The 24511-nt window shown below is 38.9% G+C and overlaps 1 protein-coding gene across 1 annotated transcript in view; it reads left to right on the forward strand.

Moving 5' to 3' along the window:
- Nucleotides 1-3385: 3385 nt before the first annotated feature.
- The window catches only part of DIPK2A (divergent protein kinase domain 2A), a 31207-nt gene continuing 10081 nt past the window's right edge, over nucleotides 3386-24511 (forward strand). The window contains exon 1 of the mRNA XM_007952890.2: nucleotides 3386-4042. Coding sequence (XP_007951081.1) covers nucleotides 3386-4042 — 657 coding nt within the window. The remainder of the gene's footprint in view (nucleotides 4043-24511) is intronic.

Here is a 24511-nt window from a genome sequence, read left to right on the forward strand (position 1 = left end):
ACAACAGGAACAACAATGCTAAGAGTACAGTGAATCTCTCAAGGAAAAGTAACTCAAACGCATATTGAGTGGTATATTTTAATTACAAAACAAAAAAGGTAGAAAAACAAACAAAAGATTGGACAAGACTCATTAACAACCTGTGAAATGCACATGACAGAGCCTTGCTTGCTGAAAGCGAAAAGGACTTGAAGTACTTATTGATGAAGATCAAAGACTACCATCTTCAATGTGGATTACACCTCTACATAAAGAAAACAAGAATCCTCACAACTGGACCAATAAACATGACCATGATAAATGGAAAAAAGATTAAAGTTGTCAAGGATTTAATTTTACTTGGATCCACAATCAGTGCCCATGGAAGCAGTAGTTAAGAAATCAAATGATGTATTGCACTGGGCAAATCTGCTGCAAAGACCTCTTTAGTGTTAAAAAGCAAAGATATTTGAGGGCTAAAGTGTACCTGACCCAAGCCAAGGAATTTTCAGTTGCCTTATACACACGTGAAAGCTAGACAATCCATAAGGAAGACTGAAGAATTGATGCCTTTGAATTGTGGTGTTAGCGAAGAATATTAAATATACCATTGAACTGCCAGAAGAACAAACAAATCTCTCTTGGAAGAAGTACAGCCAGAATACTCTTTAGAAGCAACACTGGCAAGATTTTGTCTCACGTACTTTGGACACGTTATAAGGAGGGACCAGTCCCTGGAGGACCTCATGCTTGCTAAAGGAAAGGGTCAGCAAAAAAGACGATCCTCAATTGGATGGACTGACACAGTGGCTGCAACCATGAGCTCAAACGTAACTCAAAATGATTGTGTGGATGACACAGGACTGGGCAGTGTCTTCCTGTGGTACATGGGGTCACTGTGAGTCAAAACTGACTTGAATGGCACCTAACAACAATGTAATCCACTGACATCAAGTCAACTAGTAGCAATGCTATAGGGGCAAAGTAGAACTGCCCCATAGGGTTTCCATGGCTATAAATCTTTAGGTAGCAGACTGCTTCATCTTTCTTCAACAGTGTGGCTGGTGGGTTCCAATTGCTGACCTTTAGGTTAGCCACTGAATGCTGAATGCCTTAACCACTGCTCCACCAGAGCTCCTTAAAACAATGTAAAGTAGGTAGAAAAGGTAAGAGGTAAGAAATTTGCAGTTAAGTAATGATTTGGCTAGTTTACCTTTTGACAGAAGTGGAGCTGGAGCACAGCACACATCACCTGACTTTTTCCACAACAAACCCTCCTTTGAGCATCTGCTCCTAATTCCATATCCCATGGAGTTTTATTTAGGTTATCTGACTGCTAGTTAAGTCAAACTACTGCCAAAGAGGCATAAAGTACAGTTGTAACCCAAACTTTCTAAGTAGTCACTTTGTACAAGGCTCTGAAGACATTATCTTCCAAGTTGTGTTTTCAGTGAAATACCATTTAAAAATAACTTTTCAGTTGAATATATTTAAATTGCTAAAGGGCTCCCCACCCCATGTGTGAATTCTTATGAAGGAGAAAACATTAACCTTAACAGTAGTCAAGATGATGTCTCTGCTTTTTAAAATCAAACAGCTGTTGAGAGAACAATACTGAAAAGTGAATTTGATAATCTAGTATAGATTTTTCTCATTAAGTCCCTGAGTTGATACATACATGGCAGAGAGTTACTGTGGACTAAAAATCATTGTTCAATCCCTAAAATTAACTCAGTTAAGACTCATTTAATAAGGTATCAAAAAGCACCTGTTCCTCAGACTACCCACCACAACTACTTACTTCAAGTATTCTAGAGTTAAAATTAAAAGTCACTACAATAATTTACGTATTTGCTACTGCTAAAGAATCTGGGTGCCTAAAACCAAAGCAAAGCTGCTTTAGTTTAAGCATTTACGAGTTATTTTCACAGTCTCGCCGTGAATCTGAGCTAATCTGTCAGTGTAGAGCGCCTGGAGGCCCCGGGTCCCCATGGCTACCGCCACAGCAAAGCGTGCTGGCCCTCCGGGCAGGCCCGGGCCAGCGGGGTGACGGGGGCACCGCCTGTCTCCCATGGACCTTAGGAGGTGGCGAAGGGAAATTCACTTCGCTGGGTGGGCAGGAAGGGTTCAGGGTCAGGCTGAGGAAATAGGAAAGGAGCAAAGGCAAACCTGCAAACTGCTCATCCCCAGCTTCTTCGGGGCGGTTAGGACAGAACGCCCAATAACATCTCACCGCGTGGGTTCCCTTTCCATTGGGTTTTTCCTTTAATACGGAGTCGTGGGGACTTCGTTCTCAGCGGGTTCACTGAGGAAAATTTAAAATCCCTGCACAGATATGGCAGAAACCAAAAATGATACAACCAGTCATTGGTTAGCCTCAACTCACGCTTCCCGCACAGGTCTCTCCGCAGGCCCCGCCCCCTACCGTGAGACGCGCGAGCCCGCGGGGCACATGCTCCTGGCAGGCGCCTCCGGCCCCGTGCCGCCCAGGAGCGCGCACCCAACGCTTGTAAGTACCCTAGAGAACCCCACCTCGCGTTCCTGTTCTTGCGGGAAGGAACTGCAATATGCTTCCGCAATTCATTTTCCCCCCCCTCTCTTAAAGGACCATTTCCACCGTGGCAAAATACAAATCTCAATAAGACTCAGCAGTCATAAAAGATGAACTATTACCAACAGTCATTTCATCATCAGAGCTTGCCAGTTTGTCCCTCTTCCAAATTCTCCAGCTCCGCCCCCAAAACAGCCCCCGTAAGCCCTCGCTGACGCTTTACGGGCTGCGCGCCACACGTTCGCCCCGCCCCGTCGGTTCCGCCCCTTGCTCCTTCTCGAACCTCTGGAGAGCTAACGTGTGCGGGCTGGGGCGTGTGGTGTCAGAGACGCATGAGTATCTCCTCCTTCCTACACAGTTGCTACTTTTCTTTGCGAGCCAGTCCAGCTCCTCTTCCTCTCTGTGAGTCCCTCATTCTCTCTAATCTGTGCTCCTGCTCGCTCGCATGGCGACCGCCGCCGCAGCTCTGGAGCCCTGAATGAGCAGTGCGCGTGCGTGCGCGCGGGGCTCACGGGCGCGTGGCCGTCGAGTTCCCTCTCTCCCGCCCCCTCCGTTCCTCTATAACTTGGCTGGATTGGAGGAGGCGCCGCCGGAGTCGGAGGGCGGGGAGCTCGGAGGAGGGAGCTTGAGAGTTGTGGAGACTAGTGACTGGGAGAAGTCGTATCCTGCTCTCGTCGGCTTCCTCCCGCTCCCTGTCTCCCTCGCTCTCACACCTACTTCGCTGCCCGCTTCAGCCCGCGCCCTCGCTCCTTCTCTTGCTAGGAGATCCCAGCACTTGGTTCTCCGGTTCTCGGCTCGGCGGGGGCGCCCCGGGGGTGCCCTCGCCCTCCCGTTGCGGGCGGACGGGCGGGCGGTATGTGGCGTTTGGTGCCCCCGAAGCTGGGCCGCCTGTCCCGCTCGCTGAAGCTGGCGGCGCTGGGCAGCCTGTTGGTGCTGATGGTGCTGCACTCGCCGTCGCTGCTTGCCTCTTGGCAGCGCAACGAACTGGCCGATCGGCGCTTTCTGCAGCTCAATAAGTGCCCGGCATGTTTCGGTACGAGCTGGTGCCGCCGCTTCCTGAACGGGCAGGTGGTGTTCGAGGCGTGGGGTCGTCTGCGCTTGCTGGACTTCCTCAACGTGAAGAACGTTTACTTCGCGCAGTACGGCGAGCCCCGTGAGGGCGGCCGCCGCCGCGTGGTGCTCAAGCGCCTTGGCTCGCAGCGAGAGCTGGCGCAGCTCGACCAAAGCATCTGCAAGCGGGCCACCGGTCGGCCCCGCTGCGACCTGCTCCAGGCCATGCCCCGGACTGAGTTCGCGCGCCTCAACGGAGACGTGCGGCTGCTCACGCCCGAGGCAGTGGAGGGCTGGTCTGACCTGGTGCACTGCCCGTCGCAGCGCCTGCTCGACCGCCTGGTGCGCCGTTACGCCGAGACCAAGGACTCTGGCAGCTTCCTGCTCCGCAACCTCAAGGACTCGGAGCGCATGCAGCTTTTGCTGACTCTGGCCTTCAACCCTGAGCCATTGGTGCTACAGGTAGGCGCGGAGCCCTGGCGGGGGGCGCCCTGCCAGTAGGGTCCGCGCGTGGGAACGGGAATCGGAAAAAGTGGCACCGCCCGCGCTGGTTGCTGGGTTTAGACTTGACCCGGCGGAGTCAGGCCTTGGCGTGGGAAGGGGGCGGCGCTGGGGGAACCACGAGGGACTATGCCCGATTGAGGAGGGCGACCTGGCTAGTGGAGAGACTGCTCTTGTCACTTAGACACGAGTACATTTCGGTTTTGAATGCGGATCCTTCAACGGCAAAGGGAGTGCGTCTTGAACGCTCCCAAAATGTCTCTCCAGCGAGTTTCCATCCGCTTTCCTCCCTGCTTTTCTGCCTTTATCTTGCCGTGGCTTTTACTTATAGGGCGCCGGCTATCCACGTTCCCTTAGACCTGTCTTAACTTTAGTTCTTTTCGGTTATTAGTATGCCGTGTTTTCCCTTCCCCTTACTACCTCTGGCCTAACTTAGGCCCCGAAGTCTTTGTTTTATTCCTTCTTTCATTTACCTAGCAGTCATCTGTGCAACTAATTTGGGGACAGGCTGGGGAAGATAAGGTCAGAGAATGGGAACAGTGGTCAGGAGTAGAGTGAATACCGAGATCCTAGTTTAGGTAGGCTTAGTGAAGGAGGAAAAAAAAAGTAAGGCAGCGTTAGACTTGGGGCTGGAAGGGCTTTAAGTCTAAGTCGGACATTTTCATCCTGATCCTGTGACCTGCCTTTTTCATCTGATTTTAAAAGATTAGTTTAAGAAAGGAGATACAGTGCTAGACAACGGCGAGAAATGGAAGGAGATCCTCTCCTTGTGGAATTCTTTACTGTCTCGTGACTTTATTTTGAAAATGTGCGTTTGAGGGTTATAGGTTGGGATGTTTTTTACTGATGACAGCCAGAGAAAAACAACAACAAAAGAAACTGTTTACCTTTGGAGTAGTTTAGTTTCTACAGAGCCCCACCTTGCCTTGTTGTGGTGTGCTTGGATGTTGTTAGGACTGTGGGATTTTGATCCTTCATAGGAAAAGTTGTCTTTCTCTTTTTCCATGCCAATTTTGCTGTATTTCAAATACAAGGAAAAAATACATGACTTACATTTAATCACAAGTACTTTTGTGATATACTTAACGCCCTTTCAGCGCAAAGAACGTCAGTGATGGCTGGAAGGTTCGTAAGGCTTGTTTTGCTCTACTTTGTTGTTGTTGCTATTTTTTAAATCTAAGGTGCATCAGTAGAAGTGTTTGGTATTTATTTATGTTGCTTTCTTTTCTCACTTTCTCCACTGCCCAACTTAGCTAAAGTAAATCAGTTTGATTAATTCAGCCAAGTAATTTTTAACACAAAATTAGTATTTTGTCTTATAAGCAAAACTTTGGTGTGGGTTTCAGTAAATTTTAAGATATCATTGGATGTATATAATGGGTTAACTTTAAAATACAGTTAATTTGGAAATACTGCTGTACCTCCTAACAGTGAATGGTGTATAAACTAGTTTGGTGTATAAAACTAGTTAAACTTCCCTGGGAAAACTAGTAAGCCTCTAAAGGTTAAGTCCCTATTTATCATATATACGCATTTGAATTGAAACTTTTTTTTTTCCATTGACGCTGCCTTTCTTACTTATTTATATTAGCAAGGTTGATCCCTGGAGAAACATTTAGCAGTGTAGTTTGCTGAAGTAGATAGATTCTCTGAGACCTGAAAATTTGGTAGAATGCTATCTTAGTATTTTGGGAAAAAATTAAATACACATTTTCTAAACTTAAAATACTAGCTTCTGTTTCACGAAAGATTTTTATCAGGTAATTCTGAGTGTTGATTAGTTGTATTAGAAACAACTAAATTTGAACTAATAATTTAAAAACATCTACCCAGTTTTTTAGAAACATCATCTTGGCATCTGAAAATTAGAAATTTCAGTATTTGGTTTACACTAAGATAAATTGTCTTTGTTCATGAAGTCTACATTTTTTTTTTTTTTTGAAGTTGAAGTTGTCTTGGTATTTTCAGTTTACTTTGGGGTTGAGATAGTTAAGTGTGCTTGTAACTTGTTTTCCTATAACTCTTCCCTCAAACTTTCTTCATCTGTTTTTATCTTTGATGAAACTTTTTAAGAAAACACAAGTATCAAGTTATTTTCTTGAAATTTAAATTTAGTGATCTAATTGGGTTATAGGATTAGTGTTTACATTTAATATGTAAAGAAATTTATCAATATTGTGGACTGTGACATTTGTGAATTGCATTTTTAATGGATAAAGTATAAAGCATTTTATACTTTGTAGCTAATTACATGTTGTGTGAGATATAAATTTGAGGACATTAGTACCAATCAGTCTTACTGCTCTGTTTATTTTTAAAAGCAAGTAGAATAAGAGAACTTACTTTTAAACAATAGCTCTTCATAGAGCTGCTACTTTATAGAGCTACTTGATTTTTGCTAAAAGTAGTGGAATTAAGAAGCTTGAACATTATTGAGGTTTGATGATGGGATAAAATGAAAATCAGAATTGCTTGACTAGGTACAGAGATTGTTTTATAGCAAGTCAAATTATGATGTTCATTACTTTTTGTTAGCTAGGTGAAACTTACTTTTTATATGGGTTTCTAGTACTAGACTATTGATTGACATCGGTAGAAACACTGCCATTCATTTGCCCATTAATATATATTTTTTGGCTTGTGTATTTTTTAGAAACATTTTTAAGTATATATGTGTGTATTTTACAGTTTAAAGAGGAACTCACATTTTTTTTTTTCCAGGAGAGGGAGCTACTTAATGAATTTTTGGATAGTTGGTGGTAAACTAGATTCTTCTTGTATTGTCCAGAAACTAACTACTTGGAAAAAAAGTCTTTTGAACTGAGTTAATTAAACTATTCTTAAATTTCCAGCTTGGTAAATGGTTTCCAAATTAAATATTTAAAAAACAATTATAAGGTACTACGGAAAAAACATATATACAAATTTAACCCATTAAACATGCCTCTTCTGATTTTAAGAAACAATGAAATCATCAGGCTTTCTATTGCATGATTTGAAAGAAGACATGAAAACTATTAAGTGTGTGTAAGATATAGACACACATGCCTTATGTACATAGAACTATATAGATTTGTAACAGACGTCCTGGTATGAAATGGTATGGGAGTACAACTCTCTATAGGTTTACTCTCGGAGTTGGATACAAAGCTTTACTGACAGCAGTTTACCTTCTACTCAGATACCTTTTTTTCCCTCTTTGCATTCCCACTTCACCAAGCGGTGTATTTTAATGCCATCAATGCCATAATCCAGGAGCCCTAGTGGTGTAGTGGTTAAAGCACTCAGCAGCTAACTAAAGGTCAGTGGTTCTAACCTACCAATTGCTCTGCAGGACAGAGATGTGGCAGTCTGTTTCCATAACAATTTACAGATGTGGAAGCCCTATGGGGCAGTTCTACTCTGTCCTTTAGGTTTGCTATGAGTTGGAAGCACCTCAACACCAGTGTTTGATTTTTGGTTATACCGTAATTCTATGGAAAAAATCAGGAGAGAATAGCTTTGTTGATTTTGTATATTATAGTAGCAATTCAGAAACTGAGGAGTTGGAAGTAAACAGGAATATGTTTTCTGTTACTTCACTTAAAAAATTGTTATACTAGCAAAACAGTATTTTTAAAATTATTCTTGAATTTATGTGTATTTGAGTGTGTGTATGTGTAGGATAAAGATATGTTATCTGGATGTTCTGAACCTAGACATTATTTCTTACTTTATAATCTGGAAATAGTGAATGTGGTCTTACTTACAGGAAATGACAAAAGCTACTGGTTGGTTGGAAGCTCTGGTGGCGTAGTGCCTAAGGCATTTGACTGCTAACCAGAAGGGTGGTGGTTCAAACCCACCGGCCACCTTTCGGAAGGAAAGTTGGGCAATCTACTTCTGTAATGGTAATGCCTCGGAAACCCAAGGAGGGGTCTCTCTGAGATAGATCCGACTTAATGGCAGTGAGTTTGGTTTGGTTTGGACTGGTTGTTTAGTAGTAAGAAGTGGGAATTTGTTTTACTATTTTATTTGTAGAACTTTGTGTCTGAAGTTTTTTGAATCATATTTTATTAGCAGTTCTTTTATTGTATATTAACTTTGTTTAAGCTTTGAATTTTTTTAAGGTTTACATTTCAGTTTTTGTAACTATCATAATATATGCAAAACATTTTAAGTCCCTAGGTCATTCAAAATGTTTGTGCTCAACGACTAATGTGCAGGTTGGTGGGTGAAACCTACCCTGTGGCACCATGGAAAAAAGGCCTGACAATCATCTTCCATAAAGATTATAGCCAAGAAAAGCCTGTAGAGCAATTCTACTCTGTAACATATGGGGGCAAAGCATTGTAGACAGTGTCTGATGCATGGTAAGCACTCAATAAAGATTAGTTATTAAATAAGGAAAAAGGAGGTTTAACCATTCAGTGTCTTAACCATCAGCTGTTTGGAAGCAAGTAAACAAAAGAATATGTCCATCTAACTGTGTTACCTCAGACAAACTGATAAACTTTTTGTACTTTCCTCATCTATAAAGTAAGACTGTTGGATTATATCATTTTCTTTCAGCCCCTATATTCTGTAAAACTCAAATTTCTTGATGTTTTAGGAGTTTTTTTCTAGGGTATGGGTTAGAGGCCAGATAACCCTGTTCTAAGCCTGTGTGCCCACAAATTTTCACATACATGAAATCAGATTAAAAAGTGAGTAAAAACCAGAGATAAAGTTTAATGGAAAAATCTAGAGTTTAGTGTAGTCGGGGATCTTGTGGGCAATAGTATTTGGAATCGATATTCCAGATTTTATCTCAGGAATTTTTTCTTCATCTACCAGCTTCGGGAGCCACCTATTTCTCTTTTACTGGTTGCTGCATTAGTACCTGCATTTCTAGGTTTAGGCTTTGAAACACATTATAGTTAGTTCTGAGAAGTGTACATTTTAGCTGATAAATTGATATAGTGGTTTTCTTACTCTGTTATTTTTTTCTGTTGTTTTGTCCTAAGTTTCATTGACACTGTTGACATTTGAATGCCCTTCATGAAAAAGGAGAAATAATTTAAAAAAATCTGTGTACAGTCCACAAAAGGAGGGAAACTTGTTTTGGAAAGACTCCGTAAACATCCAGTTAGTTACCTTTAGGAAAGCACCACTTCGAGATCAGTGAAGCAAAATCATTTGACAACCCTGCCTCGTTTTTCATTTGTCAGTGGATCTTTTGATCAGTTGTTTATTTCTAAACTTTAATTATGAGGTCCTTTTGCTACTTTTGTCAAATCTAGTTGTTTTCTTTCCTATTTCCACTGTATGGTTAGCACATACTTCTCACGTATGTTGGTAGGAATAGAAAGGTAGATTTTTTTTGGAGGTCTACTTGTTGGACAGAAGTGACTGTTTCCCCCAGGGTTTCACCAAATGGTTTTCGTTTTGTTTTTCTGATTTACTGGTCTTTGGCTTTCTTCCTATACTACTTTCATTGCTGATGCTCACAGAATGCTGACATTTTCTTTCCTCACTTTCCAGTTATTACATATATTAAACTAAACATGCCCTTAGATCATAAACCCTGCATTTTTCCTGCACATGCAATGAACTTTGGTAAATGACTATAAACTGTCTTAAGACTGAAAATTACTATCATAAGATGAGAATGGCACATGGTAACAAGAAGATGAGAATAGTTCTTCATCCAAGTAATGGACTCTGAAAGGTTTTAAATTATGTAATCAGATTTTCTTTTGTCATCTGGTAGGCCCCTGACTCATGGAACCCCATGCACAATGGAACAAAATGCCTGGTTCTGTGCTGAATGAATGGTTGTGGATTGGACCATTGTAATCTATAGGGTATATCTAATTTATACATCATTTTTATAGATTGTTGATACGAAGTTATCTGTGAAATATCTGGGAGCTCATTGTATAATAGCTCTGTACTTAGAGTCAGAAAAACCGCCTTTGAACTGCATTTTGTTGTTCATTTGATTAATAGTCTGTTCCAAGGCATTTGGGTGGAAAGATTCCCTTAGGCAGCAAGAAGGTTATTGTATCAGTTTCTTAGAGCTACCATAAGAAAGTACACAGGTGACTAAGAAGATCAGAAATACATTGCCTCATAGTTTTGGAGACTCACACAGTTGTTGTTGTTATGTGCCATCAAGTCGGGCCCGACTCATAGTGACCTCTCCTTGGGTTTCTGAGGCAGTATCACTATGGAAGTAGATTGCCCAACCTTCCTTCTGAGGAGTGGTTGGCAGGTTTGAACTGCCAGCCTTCTGGTTAGCAGTCAAATGCCTTAAGGCACTATACTACCAGAACTCCCCCAGATAACAACATAGATAAAAAAAAATTATCAAAAGTAAAATAAAGCTGTAAAACTGAAACCAGGAAACCAGAAATAATCAATCTGTAAACATTGACAACTTCAAAACAAAAAGGAGTAAATGGTATAGCTACAGAACTTCAATATGGAGAGGATGTCAAGATATAACATGCTGTTTCAAACTTAGGAAGATAAAGGTAAATTTCTGAGTACCTACAAAGAAAATTAATAAATTTACTCACCAAAATAAAAAAGACACAGTAAAGTAGTGACTGGGGTTTTAAAAGTTTGTGAGTGGCCATCTAAGATATAACTATTAGTCTGTCCCTGTCTAGAGCAAAGAATAATGAAGAAAGTCAAAGATACAGGAAATAGTCCAAAAGACTAATGGAGCACGTGAACCCCAGCCTCCCTCTATGACCCTGAGACCAGAACTAGTAAACAATGAGAAGATACAAAATAAGAGATGAGATGGGTAACATTACAAAAGAACCAATGGAGATAAAAAGGATTATAACAGATTATGAAAAATTGTACTCTGACAAATTTGAAAACCTAAAAGAAAGAAATGGACAAATTTCTAGAAACATACTACCTACCTAAACTAACATAATCTGTGGTAGAAAATTTGAACAGACTCATAAGAAGGAAGAAATTAAAGATGTTAAAAAAAAAAAAAGATTCCCAACAACAAAAAAAGCTCTGGCCCAAAGAATTTCACTGGAGAATTCTACCAAATGTTTCTTAGGGAAGAGTTGACACCAGTTTTACTCAGAATTATTCCAGAACATAGAAAAGGATGGAATCCTCCCTAACTCATTTTATGAAGCCAGCATAACCTTGATACCCAAACCAGCCATATCCCTCATGACTATAAAACCAAAAAACCAGACTCATTGCTATTGAGTTGATTCCAACTCATAGTGACCCCCATTGGGTTTCCAAGGCAGTAAATCTTTACAGAAGTAGATTGCCCCATCTTCCTTCTGTCTACCAGCTGGTAGGTTTTGAACTGCCAACTTTACAGTTATCAATCAGATGCCTTAGGCACTGCTCATGAAAATAGGTACAAAAATTCTCAACAAAATTCTAGCCAAAAGAATTCAACAGCATATTTAAAAATAGAAAAATAAAAATAACACACCATGATCAAGTGGGATTCATATCAGGGATGCAAAGATAGTTTGACATTAGAAAATTAATCCATGTAATGCACCACATAAATAAAAACAAAGGAAAATAACCACATGATCATCTCAGGCAAAAGCAGACAAGGCATCTGATAAAATCCAGCACCCTTTCCTGAGAAAACGTCTCAGCAAAATAGAAGGGAAATTTCCTCAACATAATTAAGAGCATATATGGAAAGCCAGCAGCCAACGTTATCTCAGTGGAGGACAACTGGAAGCATTCCTCCTGAGAATAGAAAGGATACGAGGATGCCCTTTATCACCAGTTTTACTCAGTATTGTGTAAGTCCTAGCTAGAGCAGTAAGGCAAAAAACAAAAATAAAGGGTATCCAAGTTGGAAACAAAGAAAACTGTCCTTATTCTCAGATGAGATGATCCTATACAGAGAAAATCCCAAAGATGCCACAAGAAAGTTACTGGAACAAATAAAAGCATTTAGCAAAGTAGCAGAGTACAAGGTGAACACACAAAAATCAATTGGGTTCCTCTACACTAACAAGGATGACTCTGAAAAGGAAATCAATGCCATTTACAAAAGCTCCCAAAAGGATAAAATACCTAGGAATAAACCTAAAGAAAACAAAAATTCTCACAACTGGACCAATAAGCAACATCACGATAAATTAAGAAAAGATTGAAGTTGTCAGGGATTTCATTCTACTTGGATCTACAGTGAACACCCAAGGAAGCAGCAGTCAGGAAATCAGATGTCATATTGCACTGACAAATCTGCTGCAAAAGACCTCTTTAAAGTGTTAAGCAAAGATGTCACTTTGAAGACTAAGGCACGCATACTCAAGCTATAGTATTTTCAGTTGCACCATCTGCATGTGAAAGCTGGACAATGAATAAGGAAGACTGAAGAGAAGTTGATGCTTTTGAATTGTGGTGTTGGTGAAGAATACTGAAAATAACACGGAGTGCCAGAAGAATAAACAATCTGTCCTGGAAGAAGTGCAGCCAGAATGCTCCTTGGAAGTGAGAAGGTTGAACTTTGTCTCACCTGCTTTCATTATATTGTCAGAAGGGCCCTGTTTTGGTTACCTAGGGCCGCTCTGACAGGAATACACCACAAATTGAATGGCCTTAACAAACAGGACTTTATTCTTATAATGTAGAGGCTTTAAGTCCAAGTTCAAAGTGCCAGGCTCTAGGGGCTGGGTGAGAGCCCCTCAACCTAACCTTGGGGTCCACCTCTGCCTCCTGCTCCCGGCCCACTGGAGCTAGAGGTGTTTCTTCACTCAGACAGCTGCTGGCTGCTGAGGCTGAGAAGCCCCAAGTTTGACAAGTTATAAGGCACAGTCCTAATGTTACCAAACCACAGAGCAGGCAATTAACTTAAGTCCATTGTAAGTCCCAAGGTCGGCACAGCATAGCAGGCCGCTAAGCAATGACATGGCTACATGCAGAGTCCATGTGTGCCATATGCTAGAGACCCTTCCCAAGGCTTCTCCTTATATACAGGAAGCAGACCACATCCCAAAGGCAGCTACTCAGCTGCTTGTGGTAGATCCCACCATGGACTTGGTTGCCAGTCTCATCATGGGGAATAACTACCACCAGCTGCCCAGCCACTCAACCAGGTCCAACCAAGGTGACACACAAACATAACTACCACAGGCCCATTCCCTGGAGAAGGATATCATGCTTGGTAAAGTGGAGGGTCAGTGAAAAAGGGGAAGACTTTCAATGGGATGGATTAACACAGTGGCTGCAACAATGGACTCAAGCTTAGCAAGGATTGCAAGGATGATGCACAACCAGGCAGCATGTAATTATATTATACATGGGTCTCTATGAGTCAGAATCGACTTGACAGCATGTAACAATAACAGTGACACACCTAACCAGGGTCGTAAAAAAATATGTATGAGGAAAACTATAAAACACTATTACGAGAAACTAAGGGAGAACTACATAAATGGGAAAACATTCCACGCTCATGGGTTGGAAGGCTTAACATTGTGAAAATGTCAGTGCTACGAAAAGTGATCTGTAGATATAATGCAATCCTAATGCAGATCCCAAAAACATTCTTTAATAAGATGGAAAAACTACTCTTCAGCTTAAATATGGAAAAAAAGGACACTTCAAATAGTTAAAACAATATTGAAGAACAAAGTAGGAAGCCACATTCTTCCAATCTCAAAACCTACTATACCACATCAAAACAGTGTGGTACTAGTTCAATGACAGACATATAGACCAATGGAATAGAGTTGAGAACCCAGAAGTTCCATCCATTATTGACAACTGATCTTCGACAAAGTGTCAAAGTCTGTTCAATGAGGAAGAAACCACAACTTTAACAAACGGTGCTGTCAAAACTGGATATCCATATGCAGAAAAATGAATCAGGATCCATACCTCAGACCATGTACCAAAACTAACTCAAAATGGATCAAAGGCTAAAACTATGAAATTCCTAAAAGGTAACATGGGGTCAAAACTAGGGGACCTAATTTTCAGTGTAAATAGCCAATCAAACAAAAACAAAAATGCACAAATGGCAGAAGATAAATAACTGGGATCTCCTAAAAATTAAATACGTGTGGTTATCAAAAGACTTTTCCTTGAGAGTAAAAAGAAAACCTACAAATTGGGGAGAAAATCTTTGGCAACAACATATTTGATCTAGAAATAAGGATCTAGTCTGTAACGTATTTAGAAAAATCAAACAATTCAGCAATAAAAATAAACAATCCAGTCAAAAAGGGCAAAAGACATGAAAAGATGTTCGAAATCTTTACCCATTACCAAACCAAACCTACTGCCATTGAGTCGATTCCCACTCACAGAAACCTTGTAGGACAAAGAACTGTGCAGCAGGGTTTCCAAAACTATAAATCTTTACCAAAGCAGTCTGCCTCATCTTTCTCCCATGGAGTGGCTGGTGGGTTCCAACCACTAATCTTACGATGAGCAGCTGAATGCTGTAACCATTACACCATCAGGGCTCCTTCATAAGACGTTGTTGTTGTTGTTGTTATGTGCCGTCGAGTCGGCCCTGACTCATAGCGACCCCTCCTTGGGTTTCCGAGGCAGTATCACTACGGAAGTAGGATTGTCCAACCTTCCTTCCGAGGAGTGGCTGGTGGGTTTGAACCGCCAGCCGTCTGGTTAGCAGGCAAGTGTCTTAGCCACTATGGTACCAGAGCTCCCTCATAAGACATTAGAGAGATGCAAATCAAAACTACAGTGAGCTACCACCTCATTCCTGCAAATATGGCAGTGATGGGGGGGGGTGCTGCTGAGGTTGTGAGGGGGTTGGACTCATACATTGCTGGTGAGATTGTAAAATGAAATAACCACTATGGAAAACAGTATAGAACATCTTTAAAAAGCTAGAACTGGAAATACCATATCCAGCAACCTTCTAGGTAGATATCCTAGAGATGTAAGAGCAGTGACATGAACAAACATACAAACCTGTGTTGTCTGCAGCATTATTCACAATAGCAAAAAGATGCAAACAATGTAAGTACCACCCATCAGTGGATGCATGGATAAACAAGTTCACACAATGGAATGTTACAGAGCTAGTAGTATAATAAGGAGTCTGCAAAACATCGATGAATCTGGAGGACATTATGTTGAATGAAATATTCCATCACAATAAGACAAATATTCTATGGACCCATTACTGTAAAGAGTTCAGAACAGATAGACAGAAAGCAGAGTCTTTGATTGTTACCAAGGCTGTGAAGGAGAAGGAGGGGAATCATTTTCTAGATAGTAGATATGTGTTACTTTTGACAACAGTAAACCAACCAAACCCACTGCAATGGAGTCATTTCTGGCTCATAGTAATCCTATGGGACAGAATAGAACTGCCTCGTAGGGTTTCCAAGGGTGTAAATCTTTACTTAAGCAAACTGCCTCATCTTTCTACCACAGAGCAGCTAGTGGGCTTGAACTGTGAACCTTTTGGTTAGCAGCCTAATTCCTTAGCCAGTGCACCACCAGAGCTCCTCATAGAATTTTATAACAGTGAAAACAAGCAGAAGATACATGTGTGGTTATATAAGTGGATGCTTATATGTGTACAGGAAGGCATCTGTGAGTAAAGGCACATGCATGTATAGCTGTATCTGTAGGCATACGTATATACATACATGTTTCTGTGTGCTGCATATGTATACATATATATAGATATCTGCTGTCATGCATAACAAACCACATAGGGAGGACAGTTACGGACGCTTCCTAGACACACAGACAACTTGTGGGATTGGTTTACTAGGTTAAAAGCTTGGGACCATAGTTAACAGCGGACAAAATTTAGTCAGTTGGCATAAAATAATTCACAAAGATCATGTTCTACGTCCTAGGTTGGCGAATAGTGACTGGGGTCTTAAAAGCTTGTGAGCACAGAGAGACAGCTCGGGGTAGGAGTGCATGGAGAGATGGACACAGGGAAGAGGTAACTATCGGGAGGAAGTGGGAGGGGAGCTGTTGCATTGTGGTGAATTGTGGTCAACGTCATGAGACAGTGTATGTGAACTGCTGTATGAAAAGTGTACTTGCTCTGTAAATTTTCACCCAAATCACAATAAATTAAAAAAAAAAAAAAAAAAAAAAGCTTGTGAGCAGCAATCTAAGATACAATTACTGGTCTCTATTCATGTGGAGCAAAAGAGAATGGAGGAAAACAAAGACTCAGAAGAAACTAGTCCACAGGACAAATAGCTCACATGAACCACAACCTCTCCTAACCTGTAATCAGAAGTACCAGATGGTGCCCAGCTACTGCTACCAACCACTGTGACTAGGGACAGAATACATGGTCCTTGGATGGACTAGGAGAAAATGTAGAACAAAATGCAAATTCTTAAAAAAGGCCAGACCTACTGAACTTACAGGCATTAGAGGAAACCCCCAACACTATCACTGTAAGATACCTTTTGAACTTGGAATTGAAGCTATATCTGCAGGTCACTTTTCAGCCATATAAATAGATTGGCTTGTAAAATAAACTGACCTGTGAGTAATGTGTTCCCTTAAACAATTAACTGTATGAGACCAAACGGTCAACAGTTACCCCAAAAGAAAATTGAAGAGGCAAGGAAGGGAAGGGAAGCTAGTTCAGTGGAAAAAGAACAAACAGTATAGAAATAATGAGAATGCTGAAAAATTGTAAAAATTGTAACCAATGGCATGGAACAATTTGTATAAAAATTATTAAAGGGGAACCATATTTACTGTGTAAACTTTCACCTAAAATGCAGTCAAACATTTAAAAAAAAAGAGCTAGGGATTTGTTCCACATGGAGTACAGTGCATAGACCGCATTATTAATAGGAAACAGAGTTTAGATAATAATTCAGTAATAAAAAGCAAGTAGTTTTTCTCTGTAAATAATTATCAAAGTTAAATCATTAAATTTAGTACATTGATAAATTATAATACCAAAAAAACTTAGAGGTTAAATCTGGATTATTTATGGTTATTCTTAGACTCTGAGACAGAACTTTGAAAGATTTATCATCTGAGATATATATGATGCCTTAGGATCTTCTTCATATTTTTCCTTTCCAGCTTTTTGAGGTTTAAGCTTTGAAATGGAGGGATCTGACAAGAATTGTGTGGTATTGCTTAACAGTGCTAGGAACTTTATGTGCCTTTGGGATACAATAAAGATGACAAGCCAGTGCACAGTTTGTATGGCCTTTGCTTTCTGGAGCATTGGGTGTGAGCAAGCAAGCAAATAATCAAAAGAACAAAGTGGTTTCAGATGGTCAGTAGTATAAAGAGAACAACATAGGCCTCTTGTAGTGGAGAATTGGGCTAGGGGGCAGGATACTTTAAATTGGGTGATCAGGAAGAGTGACATTTTGGCTGAGGTGTCTGTGATGATGAAAAGCCAGTGGGGTGATGTACGGAGGGGAGAGTGTTTACAGGCAAGAGGTATGACAAATCTAGAGACCCCAAACCAGGATCTAGCACGGGAGTAGGGAAGCGTGGTAGATTATTGAAGTCAGAGAACGGCACATCTTGTGTAGCCTTGCAACCCATGGTTAAGGAGTATATAAGTTATATAAGTATATAAGTTAGAGGATAGTAGAGCAATGGGAAACAGAAGTGTTTTTACGCAGAGACTGGTTTGTGGAAAATGGTTTGTAAGGGCAAGACAGGAATCAGGGAGACTTTTAGAGTAATTTATGGAGAAGAGCTTGGTGGTTTAAGAGGTTATGAAAAACAGATACAATATATTTTAGAAAACAGCTGCCAGACTTACTGATGGGTTTAGGGATGAGGAGAGTTGTCTCCTGAGTTTTCGGTCTGAGCAGCTAAGTGAATGATGCTGTTGCTTAAAATGAGGAAGCCTAGAAAAGGAGCAGGTTTGTGATGAGGAGCCAAGAGTTTTGTTTTGGCCTTATGAAATTGAAGGCAACAACAGTGACACAAATCTACCAAAACCAAGCATCAACTATTTAATGGATACCATGCTACCTGTGGATGTTTTGCTATTCTTCTGACCTGTTGCTTACGAATCGATTCTGACTCATCGCAACCCTGTGGGACAGAGTAGAACTGCCCCAAGAGTTTCCAAGAACTGTAAATATTTATGGAGGCAACTGCTACATATTTCTCCCATGGAGCGGCAGGTGGGTTCGAACTGCTGGCTTTTTAGTTAGCAGCTGACCACTGTACCACAGAGCTCTTATTCTGAAGGACTATGTTAAATCGGTTATATTTTAAAGGGACCAGGGAAATAGAATAAAGTACTATTCTACTTGTCATACTATGTAAAGAAATAAGATCTTGCCCAAGGGAAGTCAGGTAGCATTCTTAGGTTATTGAGTACAAAAGAAGTTTATTATGACTTTTTCATTTCTTTAAAATTTTGTTTTTATTGGGAATGAATATGTGTGTATAGTGTTTGTAGGCATGTATTTCAGCTTAGTAAGTGGATCACATTTGTTGTGTGAGAGTGTGTTACAAGAAAAGAACAGTTGAGGAACAGTACATATTTTATGACTTAAAATCTGGTCTAGATGGTTTAGGGGGCTATATTTTAAGCATTTCTAAATGCTGATTTATTTCTCCTAAACTTGGGTAAATTTTTGTTGGTGTGTTTTAACATTGGTTTCCAATTTTAGATACAGCTGTAGCACATGATATTCAGTGAAATAACATAACTTTGTTATTTTCAAGGCATTGCTTAGTATGTTGGAATTTGAGGTGGGAGGAAAATGGTATTCAAAAGGTTATTTCATGAGATAAATGACACATTTCCTAGGACTTGAAAATCTTGAGGTTGTTAAGATCCTAGAGTGTTTGGATTTTGGCCACGACTTGGCAGTATAAAATCAAGAAGCTAAGGTCATAGAAATTTTTTAACAAAAAGTTAGGTAACCATTTAATCATCCCAGTAATTTCACTGTATTTTCCCTCCAGACAGTTCACAAAGCTGTGAACACATTAGTCTGCCACCAGTACAGTTGACTAATCTCTATGAACAGCTGTTGTAACATGCGTTACTACAATGGGATTTCATTCAAATCTAGGGTTTTAAAAATAATTTTAATACTTAAATTGAACTCGTAAGTATTTTCTATGCATTTGATAGCATTTACTTTTTAAGATTGTTTTCAAATTTAAATTTTTATTTTTCTGTGCAGAAATGTCTGTTCTGTAAGAAACCTGATAACCAGATTTTAGATAGTGTATACTTGGATTATTAATAGATTTTCCTTTGACATTAATTTGTGTTTATATTCTGAACTTCTTCCATTGCTAATCAGCCTTGTTCTTTACCCATTTTCTCTCTTCAGGCAAACTGCAAAGTTGTGTTCTTTTAATAGAGTGTTGTGAGGGTAATGAATGATTATAAAATATTTTATATTTCTTTTATGAGAGGAATTGTGATCTTCTAATTAGCATGAAAACCCTACTTTTCATATTTGGTCATGTAAGGAGAAGAAAGGTAATAGAAAACAAGCAGTTCTGAAGTTGACCTCATTTTAATCAGTCTCGTATAATTCTTTGTAAGTACATAAGTAAAAGTCAGTAAATTAAAAAAAAAAAAACAAAAAATGTTAAGGGCTTGTATTCATACATCATAGGTCACACAGTAATGAAATGATAGACTAAACTGGACCTCTTACTAACCAGGCAGGACAGTGGCTATTGATCAAAGAATATTATTGTGATATTTGAAAAAAACATTTTTTATAGCATGTAGACCATGTTAAGGAGTTTGTATTTTGTTCTGTAAGATCCAACTTGATCTGGTCCCTGCCTTCCTTTTCAGACTCCATTAGTTGAAGCCATTTTCCTTCCTCAGTCATTTCCCTGTAGCGGTTACTTATTTTTTGTTTTCCGTTCTAAGAAGACAGTTTCTAGCTTGGAACGTTCTCTCTGCCCCATCCCTGCTTGTCGAATATTACGCTCATCCTTTAGGTCTGAGCCTAAGCATTTGTTTAGAGAGGCGTTCTTTACATGAAATCTAAAATAGGTCCCTACACTTCTTTCTCAGCATACTTACCATGTTTCAGTACTTTTTAACTATAAGTTCATTTGTGTGTGTTTATGTATTTAATAAGTATCTTCTCAACTCAGGCTTAAAAGGATCCCTGAGGGCAGAGACTATCTTTTATTCACAATTGTTTTCTTAGCATTTCATGGTAGAGATAGGATTTTTTAATTCAAAATGTATGTTCTTTGCACTCCACATTAACTCTCTCACTGCCTTTTATGCTAACTGCTTTAATTAATGTGGTTTAATCTACAATCCCTATCTCAATTCCAGATTTTTAAAAATTGTAGAAAAATAGATTTTGTCAAACTTAAAAAAAAAAAATTGAATTGACGTAAGGCCAGTTCTGTGTTTTTTTTTATCTCACTTAGGGTGAATAATCTTAATTAATTTTGTAGGACAAAGTGTTTGTTTGGGAATGCTGCCCCAGACACTGCTGGGGCATTGTGTGATACATGGAATGTGCACTACTACCTTTCTGAAATGTGAGAAATTCTGAAATGCAACGATCTCAGACTGAGGAATTGTATTAAGTAGCTTTGCTGTAATTCTTCACGGAGGTTGCAAGGATCAAAATACCCTTTGAATCTGTTTTGACTCTTGCAAAAGGAATTATGGCATGGCCTGTCTTTGCCTCTTACTACTTACGTGACTTTAGGCAAATCACTGATGCTGTGTTAATAAGGAGATTGACCAAGATTCACCACTCATACACTCCAGTCCAAAAATCCTTTGAATTCATAACACCTTTATTGACCATGTAAAATATAATTCTATTTGATTTTGATCTAAATAAACCCACTCTTTGCCATTGAGTGAATTCTAACTTATAGCAGGCGTTTAGGACAGAGTAGAACTGCCCCCTAAGTTTTCCAAAGCTGTAATCTTTAGGGAAACAGACCACCACATTTTTTTTTCCCACAGAGCAGCTGGTTGCTTCGAACTGCTGACCTTTTGGTTAGCAACTGAGCACTTAACCATTGTGCCACCAGGACTCCTTGATATATATAGACGATACAGCATTCGAAGTTTACTCTCTGTTAACTTAGGAGCCATGGTGGTACAGTGGTTAAAACCTCGGCTGCTAACCAAAAGATGGTCAGTTCTAATCCACCAGCTGGCCTGTGGGAGAATGATGTTGGCAGTCAGCTTCCCTAAAGATTACAGCTTTGGAAACACTATGGGACACTTTTACTTTGTCCTTCCTGTAGGGTCACTATGAGTTGAAATCAACTTGATGGCATTTGGTGGGTTTTTCTTTTTTTTTTTTTTTGGTTTTCTGTTACTACCAATAATACATGAAAAGCAAATTACAATGCAGTATGTGTATACATGTTACCAAGTTTTTAATTTCTTACATTTTTAGTGCTTCTGGAAACATTTGTCATAGAATTGAGTCTTTCTAAAGTTTGGTAACTAATTATTGTAAATTAGAAGTTACTAGAGGGCAGTTAACAATACACCTATAATTTTGTGGTTCTTGTCGATATTTGTAGTTGTCCTTCAGTAGATGATATGAAGATAAGCATATTTCTTGATAGATGAATCAACTTTTAACAAACTTAGACAGCAAGTATAAAACTTTTTTGGAAAGCAGTTCTTTAGAAAATAGCATTAAATTACAAAGCACATTTCATACCTTTTTTCTTTGAGCATTGGATTGTCCTGATGATTATAGTGGTAGAAATATTATTCCAGTTTTACAGAGAAGGAAACCAAGTCTGTGCAACCTAGTCATACAGTCCATGAGATGCAGAGGTAGAGGTGGCCTTAAAATCTAGCCTTGTGATTTTAAGTCCATTATTATGTTTATATACTTTATTGCCCTTTAATTATGGAAATTTTATAAAATATTATACACTAATAAGAGTATAGGAGCTCTGGTAGCATAGTGCCTAAGGCACTTGACTGCTAACCAGAAGGCTGGTGATTCAAACCCACCAGCCACTCCTCGGAAGGAAAGTTGGGCAGTATAATTCCATAGTGATACTGCCTCGGCAACCCATTGAGGGGTCGCTATGAGTCGAGTCCAACTCAACGGCACACAAACAACAACAATAAGAGTATAAAATATATAATTTCTCTAATCTTTAATATTGGTTATATACATTATCACCAGCATTTTATTTTTTCTTAAAAAATGGAAGATGGATGACTTTAGTGGTAAATTAATTTATTACTTGACTTTTACGATATCCGAGAAGTAGCTTTCAGTTTTCTGCTACAAGACAAGGAGAAAAATGAAAAAGATAGCAAGACATGATGATTTATCTTAGATTTCATATATGTTTTATTTTCTAAAGTAACAGGGAAGGCTATTTAATACTTTTTCAAATCTTAGCAGTTAACTATGTTTGTCTTAATACTTTTAAGTTTCCATTTTTAATTTTTACATTTGTAGTAATGTTCTATAGACATCTTTGGATTGTCTCCAACTTGATTTCTAAAAATCACAGTAATAGAAAAGTAAATATTTAGGTTTATGTTTTGTACCTTTATACAGTCTCAAAGTGATATTTACTCTTAAAAATCGTACATATTTACACTTCTTGTGAATACTTTCAAGCCTGATTGAAAGCCCTCAACAATTAAGTGGAAGGCCTCCAGACCAATTAGAATTGAAAGTATTCTGTTTAAAGGTGCCTTTCTTTCAATAGAAAACTATTTGTACATATTTTATCAGTGGTAAATAATTCATTAAAATCCTCACACTCATATTTTACAGTACTTTATGTACTTGTTGTTCCAGGCAATTTGAAAATCTTATTTGAAGTTTTTATTTTGAATAATAAAGTGTAAACCTCAACAAGAAACTCCTACATTGTAGCTACAATGTTTTGTGAGTTGTGGGAGTTTGGTGGTCAGGATGTAAGAACTTGTTTTTCTTATTTCTTTTGATATATTTGTTGATCCAGGCTGTAACTTCTTAAAATTGTGTCTCTTGAACTCTGCTATACCATGGTAATTTGGTTCTATGCCAGAATTGCTTTAAGTCTAGTTTTAAAATATTTTGGCTTTGAGTGTTTATTTTTGGTACTACCATGTGTTCAATGGAATTCTGTTCTTATTAATGAAATCTGACTATTTTGATTACACAGTGAAATAATAACTATTATAGCAGCAGTGAATTCATTTATTAAAGTTCTTCTGAAAAATTAGTTAGCAAACCATATGAAAGAATTATAGCATTGTTCTTATGATGAGGCATAACGGGTTCAGTTAACATTGTTAGAAGTTACTGTACGAATATAAAGTTGCTCTCTATGACATTTGTTCATATATTTTACCCTCTTCTACTGGGGAGTTAAGTAATGGAGTGTAGATTTGACTGTCGTTTTGCCAGTTGGAAAGCCTCCAAAAACAAGGAGGCATTTGTACATGTGCAGATGTTGGCAGGGTTCCCTTTTCTCTTCTTGTCAAAGACCATTTTATTTTTATAAAGATATGTTTGTATCTGTTCTACAATATGGCATGCAAAAATATACTAGTCATGTATTGGGGGAGTTTTTTGTTTTACTTTTTCTGCATGACACAGTCTGTTTGTCTCCTATTTACTTATTTAGTGCTTTCAGTTTTTATGCTGGGAACTTTATTTATACATAAATGCTTATGGGAAAAAGTTAAATCTTTTGTATTCATTTTGTTTAAATTTTCAAGGTTTTATAGATAGTAGGAAGTTGAAATATGAATATTAAATTTAAGAAGTTTTGAGTTGGGAGGAAAAAGTGAAAATAGGGTATGGTTAGCAAACAGTATTTCTCACTGCACGTTGGACATGAACAATCTGTCATGTTTCCCAATGTCACAAAGAAATAAAAAAACCTCGGGTACAAGATTTAAAATGTGCTTAAACCTGATTTCTAAAGAATTGGTAAGTAGATAGGTTCTCTGAACTAAAATTGCCTTACTGTGTTTAAAGATTCATAGTATCACATCTAAATTTTTAACTTAGTATGTGTTTTGTCACAAAACTGCAGATATTAAAGTTCAAAAAAAGGTATGAGAACTTTTTCTTATTCATCAAAAGTTATAAACAAGTCAATTTTTGCACATTAATTGAGTGAAAGTAATAGGTGTTAGGATTATGGGTGAGATTTAATTCTAAAAATCTTCTTTGTTTTAAAGTCGATATAGTTTTTAATCTACTGAGCTTGAGTGCTTTTTTAAAGCATTAATAAATTAATATTATCCATTTTCTAAAGGGCCCAAGAAGAGAGTCTTATCCCTAATTTTTAAAATCTGTGTAGATTATTCAGTGTTTTAGCAGTAAAAGTAGGCTACATATATATTCTGTAGTGTTTTGTTTTGTTTTGTGTTGACATTATACTTAATTCTGCCTTCTGTTGTTGTTGGTGTTTGCCATGACTCGGCCCTGACTCATAGCGACCCCTCCTTGGGTTTCTGAGGCAGTATCACTACCTTATGAATAGCAAAGAAACACTGTTTGGTACATTACC

This window comes from Orycteropus afer, unplaced genomic scaffold, assembly GCF_000298275.1.
Source record: "Orycteropus afer afer isolate SDZICR_OR568_19922 unplaced genomic scaffold, OryAfe1.0 scaffold00363, whole genome shotgun sequence".
NCBI lineage: Eukaryota > Metazoa > Chordata > Mammalia > Tubulidentata > Orycteropodidae > Orycteropus > Orycteropus afer.